Source organism: Sphaeramia orbicularis, chromosome 14 (genome assembly GCF_902148855.1).
Source record: "Sphaeramia orbicularis chromosome 14, fSphaOr1.1, whole genome shotgun sequence".
Lineage (NCBI taxonomy): Eukaryota > Metazoa > Chordata > Actinopteri > Kurtiformes > Apogonidae > Sphaeramia > Sphaeramia orbicularis.
Genome location: NC_043970.1, coordinates 27,471,299 through 27,484,434, shown reverse-complemented (window position 1 = coordinate 27,484,434; position 13,136 = coordinate 27,471,299). Strand labels below are relative to the sequence as shown.

General features: G+C 37.6%; 1 protein-coding gene across 4 annotated transcripts in view; it reads left to right on the top strand.

The window, feature by feature from the left end:
• ltbp3 (latent transforming growth factor beta binding protein 3) overlaps window positions 1-10,043 on the top strand; it is a 63,041-nt gene extending 52,998 nt beyond the window's left edge. For 3 of the 4 annotated variants that reach the window (XM_030154759.1, XM_030154757.1, XM_030154755.1), the window contains 5 exons: window positions 2,666-2,794; window positions 5,003-5,164; window positions 5,251-5,340; window positions 5,446-5,574; window positions 8,261-10,043. In XM_030154759.1, coding sequence (XP_030010619.1) covers window positions 2,666-2,794; window positions 5,003-5,164; window positions 5,251-5,340; window positions 5,446-5,574; window positions 8,261-8,412 — 662 coding nt within the window. In that variant the 3' untranslated portion in view covers window positions 8,413-10,043. The remainder of the gene's footprint in view (window positions 1-2,665; window positions 2,795-5,002; window positions 5,165-5,250; window positions 5,341-5,445; window positions 5,575-8,260) is intronic. The other variant, XM_030154758.1, reaches the window with a different exon arrangement.
• The last annotated feature ends 3,093 nt before the right edge of the window (window positions 10,044-13,136 follow it).

Sequence of the window (13,136 nt, the reverse complement as noted above, 5' to 3'; positions counted from 1 at the left end):
TATATGATAATGAATCAGATTTTATAGTATGGACATACACTACGGTTAATTGCATCATTGCTCATCAAATCATTTGAGGGAACTTCTGTTTTTTAGATCAGTAATTCACTTTTTTAAAAATAGTACACAGTTCACATAGATTTCAGAGAAAAAGCAGCCTTTCCTTGTGTTCTTTTTCTACAGTGGTGGTGACGTAAGAAGTATTTTATGTATTACATAAGGCAGATTCCTCACTGCATGTTTGCTGTCTAGATTTGAGGGGATAGAAACATGCACTGAAGAGAAGCTTATTTAATGTTGGAAAATATGGAATCAATGAAGTCTGAACCAGTATGTGTTCTAACATGACCTGTGTATGGTGCACTGACAATAAATGCACATAAATGTCATAAATGTAGTATATATCCATATTTTCTTTGCATGTAGTGGTGAAAAGGGTTCTATATTTAAATTCTGAGATCAAGTGATGATTTTTATTTTCTTCTGGGAGCTTGTTTTAGCTTTATTGAATATTGGCTCTGTGAATATCCCATGTTAATTTTCCGCACTGCTGCTTCATGTACGTCAACTGGAGTAATAACACAGTAAAATTGATATTTCTGATTCAATGCTCACAAACAATAAAAAAAAAAGTCATATATTTGAAAGGGAACTCATTTCTTATGTTATTTCTGATCTAGTCACTTTGTTACAGTTTCAATATAAAGGATAGGTTATTTTCAGCTTTGAAGTAAATAAGATGTCATTAATTCAAAAGATGTTTTTCAGTGATAAAGGATCAGATTCATGGATATGATCTGTGCACAAGACAAAATGTACCCCTCCGTGTAGAAATGGTGCATGGTGAGAAATGTTGACGCTTCATGGTTAATTCATGAACCCAAAGCCAATGTTCTCAATGTGGGAATGAAAAGAGAGTGTTGATTGATCTCCACCAGGTATTGTATTGTATCTGATTGCAGAGAGCACAAGTTGAACCAATCATGGAAGAGAACACTGTGCTGATTGAATCTGGTGGCGAATGAGTATTTTTCGTTTCATGAGCAGAGGTTTGGAACATACAGTCGCGGAAAAAATTATTAGACCACCCCTTGTTTTCTTCAATTTCTTGTTCATTTTAATGCCTGATACAACTAAAGGTACGTTTGTTTTGACAAAAATAATGACAACAAAAATAGCTCATAAGAGTTTAATTTCAGAGCTGATATGTAGCCATTTTCCATGTTTTCTTGATAATAACCAAATCACTTCAGTTCTTACATCAATAGCGATGGCATTGTACTGACAAAAACAGTGCTTTTAGGCATTCCATGTTATTTTTTCTGTCTGTTTTAGTCACATGATACACACAGGAGTTAGTACTTGATTGCATAACCATTGTTTTTGATGAGTTTTGGTGGTGTAATAATTTTTTCTGCAGCTGTACAGCTAGACTGCACCCTATGTAAATAGAGGGGAAATCTGATCGCCATGTTGTTTTTGTACAAAATTAGCAGCATTACATACAATTTATTTCATCTAAACTGTTGTCCTGTGTCTGCATTTGAGGAGGATGTCGTTTTTACTTGATCAGTCTGTGACATGAATTGTTTCCTGTACAGTTTGCTGACTGTGCAGCAAAAAATAGATTTGAGACTCCAGCATGGTAGATACCTAGAAAGCCTCTTTTTGTTATTATTCAGGTATGAGTTTTGTGGAAAAAATGCTGAAGATAAAAATAGCTGGTAAAGCACACTTACTTGAGCTGTGAGCTTTGGGATTCTACAACTGAACCTGGAGGACGTTCTTAGCTTCAGAGAGACTATAAAGTATGGATAGCTCTGGATGCCCTACTGCCTCTAAAATCAGAACATGGATATAAAAAGTTTTGAGAAGTCCATTGTTGCCCATTGTTTATTGAATTCCACTCACCCATACTGAGCTAATCCACTGCCCAAAAATGCACTAATCATTGTTGCCAAGCTGCCAATACAGACCAAAAACAGGTGCAAAATGCTCTACTACACTTCCAAACAAGATGATAAATTAATATGTTATAGTACACATTAGCCTACATGGCCTTTATCATATCATTCATTTTCTCTGCAAACTGCCTGCAAACGCCTTTACAGCTAAAAGATTCCTCAGTGGAGGTGTTGCAGATTGTGCAATATGGTGTTGAAACTGGACACTGCAGTTCTTTGATCAATTACAGGATTATGCATGACTAAATTCTTACAGAAATGTTATTGGTATTACAGATGAAGGAATTAAATTTGCATGCAGCATTTATGGGAAAACCATAAACAGAAATATGAGTCATACAGATGGTGGACACAATAAAAACCACTGTAAACATTAAAACATCATCCAAACTAATATAATGTTCCTGTAATAAATTACCTCAGAAGTTTGAAATGTTTGGTTGATGCTGAGACTGTGCCAGATGGTGTTTTAAAAGCTGACTCATGAGAGTGTAAAGCATTATTGTGCAAAACCTCAAACATCTCCATAGTGTTGAATCTGACACAGTCATAACAGAAGAAAACATTGCAAACTTCACCTATGTTTTGCAGGACTATTGGAGTTAATTGAGTGGGTGCTATTGTTTCCACAGTCTGTACTGAGAGAGTTGGCCCCAAGCAGATGTTCATACTGTAACCAGTGTCTGTGGTGCCCTTTGCAGATGTGAATGAGTGCCAGGATCCCTCGTACTGTAAGAATGGGAGGTGTGAGAACACGCCTGGCTCCTTTCACTGTTTTTGCGACCCTCCCCGCACCTTCAGTGCAGCTCTGAAACAGTGCGTCTATGACGGTGGGTAAAATCAGTCAGCTCATGAGTCTGACAAAATCAAATAAAAATGAGTTTCGGCTTATCTGTGGCATGTACTGGCTTTATGTTCAGTTACACCACTCCTCCTGCTTACCCACTTTACAGGGACAATTTCCCATTTTGTGGAGAAAATACTTTATGTAGTTATTAAGAAAACACACTGAGCGTTCACATTTCTGCACATATAGCAATATAAGACCATGTTCAGTGTGACAAAACACTGCTTTGTGCATTTTGTATGTTTGCTTGTATTTAAAAAAAAAAAAAAAAGGTTTTAATCTTCTAAGTTTGTGTGGATAAGAATGCCAAAATGTTAACTGTACAATGACATTCATGGTTTTACATGCCTTCTTCTAAATAGAGGTAGTATTTTCAATAGCAGGTTAAAAGGCACATCAAATATTAAGTATTATGTTCAGATATAGTGCATACTTTTACAGCTTTTATAACCTTTTATTGATTAGACAAAAATTTAATGCACCAGTAATAATTTTGTATGTACAATATATGTGTATCTGTATATTTTTGACAATACTTTCATGTCTTCCCCAGTAAAGAATATTTCAATATATGGACAAAACTATCGGGTCACATTGAGTTTCTTTCATTTCTAAAAGGTGGTTAGAATAAAAATATCATACCCATAATCACTGTTATATCTTCAAAAGGGATAATTTGGTTTACATTGCCTTCTATTCTTACAAAATGCAGTGGTTTGTTGTTACTTAATTTTACTGATTTTTTAAATAAATATAATTGTTTTAAATGGTCTACCTAGATTTCTACTATATTATTCATGTTCTAATCATATCATCAGATGTTCCACCACATTGTTGTAAACCACAAGCAGTCATCTGCATTCTCCAACTTCTTCTTTAAACTCAAAATAAATAATGATATGAGATTAATCATGAGAATTATTGGCAACAACTGACAAACATTTTTATCATGATAACGTTCCAAATTGAGGGGGATGGGAAGTCAAGCTGTAGATGTGACGTGCTCCAATATTTTTGTCCATATAATGTACATGTGCATGATTGCATTAAGTAAAAGATTACTAATACTTAACATTCTTCCTGAAGATGTAAATAACCTGTTCATCCATGTGACAGTATCTTAGTAGTAGTATCTTACATTAACAGAAGAACAGAAGCAGTGGCGCAACTACTATATGTGACAGTAAAAAGGATTGCACCACAGATTTGAATGATTAGACATTAAATTACTGTGATTACTGTTTCATGAAATAATTACTCATGACAGAGAAAGAACAAAAGAAAAATGACTTATGTACTAAATAGAGCAGAACTGAAGTAATTATTGTTTGGGATCTTGAGTTACAATAAATGGGTATAAAGAATCCTGGCAGTTAAACAGTGTTTGCTGTTTTACTGTAATATATACTGAACACTAACAGAAATGCACATATATGTACAGAAAGATTTATGATCAAAATTAATTGTCAGTGGTTGCAATATATTCCGTGACAAGATTAAGAAATGGTTGATTCATGGATGTTCAAATGCCTGAATATATTACACACTGACAAACCAGCGACCAGCATGCCACTGGTTCACACTCAAAGATTTTACACAACTTATAGCATGTTGAAAATGTAACCACATTCATATTTGTCACTTCCCAATTTGCAAAGTCTGGCTGCTCCTATAGCTACTGAACGATAATTTGTCATTGTTAAATTTTCATTACGAAAAAAACTTTCTTTTGTGTTGTTTAGTCTATAACCACTTCCATTTAAGCTTATTTCACATCTTTAAACTATATAATGTATACAATTCATTGGCATATATATCATCACATATACCTGAAGCAGATATGGGTGTCACATGCAGTCGAATCGGATCATAATCCAAAGCAATTGTTATGACACGTCATCAGAATCTGTTTTGATAGTTTGGATAAGATTGCGTTTATGACCATTTCTGAATGTTTTACCTAGATAGATAGATAGATAGATAGATAGATAGATAGATAGATAGATAGATAGATAGATAGATAGATAGACAGACAGACAGATAGATATGTTTATTTGCCTTCACAGGAAAATTGTTTTCACATTCCGTACAGTCACGAGAATACAGCATGTTATATGTTTTTAATACTGATTTATCTTTAATTGCTGAATAACAGTTCACATCACTTCTTTTCATTCTCCTTTTCACATAGATCGCACCGCGGCCCATAAGGACGTGTGTTTCCTTCAGGTTGATGAGGGTCTGATCTGCAGCGAGCCCAGGAACGGTATGGTGGTGACCTACTCTGAGTGCTGCTGTCACTACGGTCGTGGCTGGGGCCCTGAGTGTAACACCTGTCCACCTAGAAACTCAGGTAAACCGCAGACCGAGCTGGTTTCATGGCTTGTTCCCACTTCTCATAAATGCACAGCTAAAAAAATATTTGCTTGTCATTTTCAGAGATGTTCAGTCGTTTATGTGAAATGCATCTGGAGACTGAGTCTGATGGAGAGCAAGACTTTTTGGCAGCTTTTGCCAACTATAACCCAGGTAAAAAACTGTATTTGTCTTGTGTAAAATGAAATATTAGATGCACTGCTCTGTCAGCTGACTCTTTACCACACTATTTCTATTTTCTGTGTGTTTGCCTAAAAGGTGACAGTTCAGAGGAGGACTCAGATGAATGCAGCTGTGCAAACGGCCGCTGTGTCCGCTCCTACCTGGGGACCATGTGTGAATGTAACCCAGGCTTCAGACTGGACCACTCCCGGGCCCGCTGCATAGGTGGGTTTATACTAGTTGTACTTATCATCTGTATGGACCTGAAGATGAAATAATTACAAACCTAAGTTTTAATGACACTGGGCATCAAAATAAGTCATGTCTGCTATTGGAGAAAAAAAACCTCTGGATTTTGAGTTATGTGAACATGTTAATTGAACACCATTATAATTACTGGAACACAAAATATTGACCTTTTTTGCCTCTAAAACATAATTTAATGTCACAATGTTTATGAAACATGCAGATGTTTGCTCTGACAACAACAAATCTCAGATGACGTGACTCCTACTGTTTTTATCTACTTTGAGCTTTAATATTTACTTAATGAGCAGGATAGGCCTTGTACCTTTAAATCACACAACTGTGTCCTAACTCTGTTGCATCACCATCAATTTAAGCACATTAAACCTAATCATAATCATACAAGGAATTTAGCTTCTTCTGTGAAGGAACATGATTGTGTAACACTGAAGGTGAAATAGATATGGCTTGTTTTTTTGTACCCTCACCTATGGTCATGAACTTTGGGTCATGACCGAAAGGACAAGATCCCGGATACAAGCGGTCGAAATGAGTTTCCTCCGCAGGGTGGCTGGGCGCACCCTTAGGGATAGGGTGAGGAGCTCAGTCACCAGTGAGGAGCTTGGAGTAGAGTCGCTGCTCCTCCGCGTCGAGAGGGGCCAGCTGAGGTGGCTCGGGCATCTGTTTCAGATGCCTCCTGGACGCCTCCCTGGGGAGGTGTTCCGGGCATGTCCCACCGGGAGGAGACCTCGGGGAAGACCCAGGACACGTTGGAGAGACTATGTCTCTCGGCTGGCCTGGGAACGCCTCGGGGTCCCCCCGGAAGAGCTGGAAGAGGTGTCTGGGGAGAGGGAAGTCTGGGCATCCCTGCTTAGACTGTTACCCCCGCGACCCGGCCCCGGATAAGCGGAAGAAAATGGATGGATGGATGTTTTTTTGTAGGAAAATGACCAAAATCCTCTTATGATGGCTCTATTTTATGGTTTATAGAGCATAATGGTGACTTTGCAGATATTTACCTCCGCGGAGGTTATGTTTTTGCCGGCATTGGTTTGTTTGTCTGTCTGTCTGTCTGTCTGTCTGTCTGTCCGTGTGCAAGATAACTCAAAAAGTTATGGACAGATTTGGATGAAATTTTCAAGGTTTGTTGGAAATGGGATAAGGAACAAATGATTAAATTTTGGTGGTGATCGTGGGGGGGGGGGGCACTGATCTGCCTTGGCGGAGGTCTGCACTCTCTGAGTGCTTTTCTAGAAAAGAGAGCGCAGACCTCCGCCAAGGGAGATCAGTGGGCCCCTGTGGCCCCCCCACCCCCACCCCCGATCACCACCAAAATTTAATCATTTGTTCCTTGTGCCAGTATCAACATTTCCTGAAATTTTCATCCAAATCCGTCCATAACTTTTTGAGTTATCTTGCACACGGACAGACAGACAGACAGACAGACATCGTGGGGGGGGCACTGTGCTCCCCGAGTGCTTTTGTTATTGAATTTGTTTTATGGATATTTTATTGGTCAATTTAAAACAAAAACAACAGATGAAATCTCTTAAATATGCTAAGTGTTTTAATAATTTTGGCCACCACTGTATCTAAGATAATAGTGCTAAATTGGTCAAATTTACTCACAGATATGAGCATCACATCATCTGTTTGGATCAAAATTGGTCATAAATGACACTGTTTCTTGTGCTTGTAGATTGTGACAGTTCACCGCTTTAGAACCAACAGTGCTCAGTTTCATGTTTCATCACTTAAATCACCCAAACTGCGGCTGGAAAAAAAATCAAGGGGGGGATATGAATTTCTAGCAACATCCTGCAACCTATCCATTCATCTGTTTTTACCATGTCGCCATCAAGTCCTCATTTTGGGCTCTATGGTTACCCAGAAAATGCTGCATCACTTCCACAAATGAATCCCAGACTGTTGATTCTAGAGAGCTGAGCTTTACAGGGAATACAGGATCTCCAATCTGGGGTCCAGTGAAAATTCCTAGTTTTCAGCTTTGCATCGGTTTGGACTGAACCAAAATGTTCTTTTTTCTGCCAAGTCTTGAAATCCATATGAATGTTAATCACGCTTTATAGAATGACAGTGTTGACATGATATGCTGCTAATGCCTTAGTGGAGATTCAGATTTGGAATCAGCATAAGTGATTTAGATAAAATGTTGGGGTTTTTCTCTCCCAGTACAAAAATCATTATTGTTGCACTTACATTTGTTTGTTAATGAGAAATATAGTAAACCTCCTATCCCAAATGGTTTGCACCTAAAATGTATGCCAGAATGTTGGGTTTCATTTGGATAAGCTGTTACTCAGTACATTTATACAAATACACAATATACATTCTAATTTGATATACCTTTACTTTACCTAAGTATTTATTTTATGCTGCTTTATACTTGTGCTCACTTACATTTCAGAAATATTTTCCTCAGCATAAATTTAATTGTTTTTACTTTTTGCATAAAAAAACAGATGATTTGATTTCCTGATAAATATGTATCTTACCAAATTTCTATCAGTGTTTCGGTTAGAATGCAGTAATTAACATTACTGTATTTAGCAAAAACAATCAGTTATTTATATATATTTTTTAAAATTTTTCCTGTCATTGATGAATGCTTATGTTCATTGACTTTTTCCCTTTTTTCCCACAGACATCGATGAGTGTGCTGAACCAGGAGTTCGTATTAGTCCCTGCAAAAACGCTCGCTGTGTGAACACCGTCGGCTCATACAAGTGCTACTGCAAACACGGCTTTGTGGCTACACGCAGGCCAAACATATGCATGCGTCGCAGAACTCGGTAACCTCTGTACATCATCTTAACACAACAACAAGCAGAAAAATGTGCCTGCCATGCATGCACCTCTGTCTCATTCTTCAACCCTGGGACTGTGTGTAGGCAGCAACCCTTCAAATATATCTGCTCATCTGAGGTCAGATCATGGCAGCGGCTCATGAAACATATCATTGTCGGCTCTACTTCCCCATCTCACATTTAAGAAACCATTCAGTGCAGACAAAGAACATGATTGTTTGTTTGTTCAACTTTTTTGTAATTATTGTTTTTTTTTTTTTTTTTAAGTGTATGTTGTTAAGCTTCAAATGTGCACTTTCCTGTTGAATTGACCTGCCATTTTTAATTACAATCCTTGTTCTCAAGCCATATCTTGCTTTCATGAGGAATTAGAATATGTTTTAAAGAGTACCACACAAACGTAAGGATCTCTCTGTTATTCACTTTGTTTGTATAAGTCTATTTAATATTTGTATACTGTAGGAATGCCATGGAACGTTTTCTAGTGTTTTGGTGTTCCCGTTTTACATTCCCATATCAGTCAGCATTGTATAAATCTAATTCAAAATCCTTTCTGTGGGAAGTTATTGGCTGGTTTTGTGTTATTGTACAGTTTGTTCTCACAGTTTCTCAAAGATAGATGCGTGTCTTACCCGTTTGTTTGTTTGTTTGTTTGTTCATGAGCAACCTGAAGTTTTTGTATAATTTGACATGTGCACCAAAGTTAAAATTAAGCTAGCCAAAAGGTCATGCACTTAGAAAGAATATAGTGGGAATATTTGCTAAATGTAGCTTATTCCAGGAAAACCAATAACATTTGACATCTGTTGTTATAATTGCATCAAAGCATTTACAAAACCAAACAATTTTAATTAAAAAAAGAAGATGTCAAAAGTAATGTCTTTTTCCTTGTTTTTTTGTGTTGGATCTGTGTGGGAAGTTTTCCATATAAGCGCATATTTACCGCAGAAACGGAAAATACTGAACACTGCAAGTGCCTCCAAATCACACATTAACATCCAGACAGTAACACTTCCATATTGACAGTTAAAGCAATGTGTGGGTCTGCTGCTGAGGATGATTCATTCTTTCCTTTCAAGACACCTGGAACAGAAACAAACCCTACACACGAGGATTTCCATAAGTTTTCTGTTAATTTTTTCCGCCTCTTTTGCTTTTTAGGTCAACAACAACATATACATTTTAATAAAGGCACTATCATTCGCTCATATTTTCAAATGTTTGGCAAATTCCTTCTTAGGTATTTTAGGAATTATAGCTTTTTCATAAACATTAAATCCAAATGTCATGGATCCTTTAATGAGTGACTGACAATGAATCAAAACTCTGTATTATTCGGTTTTATTTACCTGCTCACCAATAAATATAACGTGTCAATTTTTAAACAACTCAGCTGAATCTAAGTTCTACTGTTACATGGATTTGAAGACTAATACATAGAACAATATCAGTGCCAAAGGTATAATTATGAAAACAAGTAAGGGCGTGAGCTTTAAACTACCTGCACCTGCGTTAGAGCTGAACAGAGGTAAGACATGTAAGCAGGTGAGACCTGGATAAACTATTTATCAAAGACATCTGTTTCTGTCTGAGACCAGTACACCTGCTACATTAAAAAAACAGGTATTATCCAAGTCAACAATCTTAATACAAACAACTTCCAAAACCTTCCACTAGAGGGAGCTGCTTGTATATATACTGATGAAAGCAGGTTGTCAGCATCTACACAAAAAAATCCCCTTTTGATGCAAAGTGGTTTATATCTGTGGTATGTGAGGGATCCACTTGACAATTTTCTTTCTCAGCAAATAAACTGTAATGCTCTCTATGTTAAATATATGTGTTTTTTTGTGTTTATTGCATTTTTTTTATAGGAGATGTTGATTCTTTTATCATTTATACAAACAAAAACAAAACATGTGCCATCTAATGTTTTACACATTAGTCTACAAGATGATTGTAAATGCAAAAATCAGGATAGATGTGCTGACTATAAACATCACAGATGTATAGGCTAAATTTATTAGTGGACCACAGAGTGTGTTACTGCCCTCATTTTTTTTGTCCATACTGTAGGCATGTTTGGAATTGCCTCCACACCTGTTGTATTTTCTTCACAATACTGTCCATGTTTCCTGTAGAAATTCTCTCCGTTGACCTGTGAATGACACTGAACTGCTGGCATGTGAAATATGACATGTTAGGCAACAGCACATCTGCAAATCTGCACACCAGTAAACAGGTGACATGACTCAGTGCTGTCCATCTCTCGGTGGAAATGTTTTACACAACCTATGATCCTCACCCTGTGAGCTCAGCGAGTCACGTTGCCGTGGCACCTCAGTTCCTCAGTGTCCTGGTTTCATTCTGTCGAATTATTATATAATTTAAAACTGGAACAGCAGGGTGACCTCCAGCAACTAGTTTAGGAGAAAGAGAGATAAGAAAAAGGATGGAAAGAGAGAGAGGATGAACAAGAACCGTAACTGAAATAGCATATCTGGCCTTGGGAGATGACTCAAAAAGTGTTGAGGGATATAAATATCTTTAGTAGGTCGCACTGACCGGAGAATAACCCACTGGGTATTGGTGACTAAAGTGCACAGCTACTAAAGTTTCTTATTCATTGGTCAAATATAGCAGGGTTTGGAACTTGGGGGACACATGACATGAGAAAGCTAAAAAATGAAAGGTTTAAAATAATGATATGTCACTTAGCAAATGTGTTTAGGCACTTGAGCTCAGTTCAGGTATTAATATTCCTAAAAAGTAATAATTGTGGTCATGACATTTTTATTTTTTTTATTTATTGGTTGTTGTACATCCCTGATTACTTAATGCATTTATCACTGTTTTCATTATAAACCAGTGCTGAACTGCTAGGCAGCTTGAAGTGATAAATAAAATATGGGGCAAATTACTTTTCAACATTTATTTCCACACAGAGCTACATTTTAAGATTCACCAACAATTTCAATTAAACCTTTTTCTTTAGGATAAATTAAAAACCACTCTGCATTTGGGAAGAAAGATTTCTGGCCAAATTTGGGAGAAGAACATGAGCTATCAGAGCATCAGAGGTGTTGCTAATAAGGATATAAAACTCAGCAGACAGCCTTTTAAGGTGGGAGTACACAAACTGAAATTAAGCAGGATGTAAGGATGAATTATGCTCTTTGAAACACCATCTGAATTTTAGACACAGACATTTTACAGTAAACTGTAACTAGAGAGAACTGTAATGTTAAATCAGATGAGGAATAGCAGATTTTAGTGTTTTTCATGAATTGAAAGCACTTCACAGTAGAAAAGATGGTGGAATGATAAGTATCAGCACCGTGATATCAGCGGTGTTGACTCTGCTGCTACAAGCCACAGAAACCTGATTGAATTCCTCAAGCTCAGACCTATTATGTCTCTTTCGGCTGTCCCTGCCTGAGACATTTTCTAAAGGGTCAACACAGAGACCCCTCCATTGCTCACAATTGGAGTCATATGATTCAGCTTTGGGGAGGGGAATATCTGTACCCACACACATACACACACTGTGCTGGGAAAGAAGAATAGAGATCATGTCCACCCGGCTGTGAAGCTATACAGCCACACCAACTTTACCAAACACAAGCCCCCGACTCCACCCTGGTCACCGCACGCACTTATGATGACCCCCCCTCGTCCAGGTCCCATCTATAGTGAGCAGACAGAGGGGGGTTTAGCTCAAAATGCTGCAATCTGCAGAAAGCACTGTGCTGGACACACTCTGGCAGCCAGTGGCAGCCTTATATCCTGCACTCAGCTCTTTCCCTTTGTCACGGTGGATTGTGGATGAGCTCTCTGCTGGGCTGTGGGTCTATGAGCAGGCGCTGGGGCTGCATGGGGCCAGGGGCGTAAACAGGTTGTCTGTGGGGTGTGTAGGGTTGGATACTTTCAATGCTGACACACATACACACAACTCAGATACGTGTTATTCAAGCCCTAGGGGTCTTCTTTTTTCCTTAAACACTAAAGTAAAACATCTGGGGAGAGAGATTTCAATTTTACCCAAAATGTAAATGCATCTGAACATGAGTAATTCCAGTTTTCAGAAGGAAAAGTTGACATATGGAGACATATAAGCTGGTGGGAAGTAATTTTACATTTTTTAAATTTACGCCTTGATAGCAATAGGTCTTCTTTGCACAGTTATGCTTCAGTTGCTGCCAATACTAAAGAAAAAACCCCAAAACATTATACAGTTTAATTAGCCAAAAAAATGAATAAATTAGCCAGTAAATACACTCTGGCTATATAAAAAAAGAGTATTTGCCCCTTGGATGTTTTCCCTTTCCATTGATTGTATAAAAAGAATCCTACTTCAAGTCTGCATTTAATAGGTGCCCACTGCAATCACAGCACTGAGTCCATGTAGATAGATCTCAGTCATGCTTTCACATCTGGACAATTCCATTTTTCTCCATTCTTCTATGCAAATCCTGCTAAAGAGTTTGCACAGGGATCAGGTATGAGCAGCCTTTTCCAAATCTAGGCACAAATTCTCTATTGGATTGAAGTCTGAGCTTTGACTTGGACATTCCAGAACATTCACTTTGTTGTCTTCAAACCACTTACCAAAATGTAAAAGGCATACAACATTCACTGTATGTTTTGTGTTTTTCATTAATAATTTTTATTTCCTTTATCATACTTTAAGCATTTAAATCTTCACAAACCTTC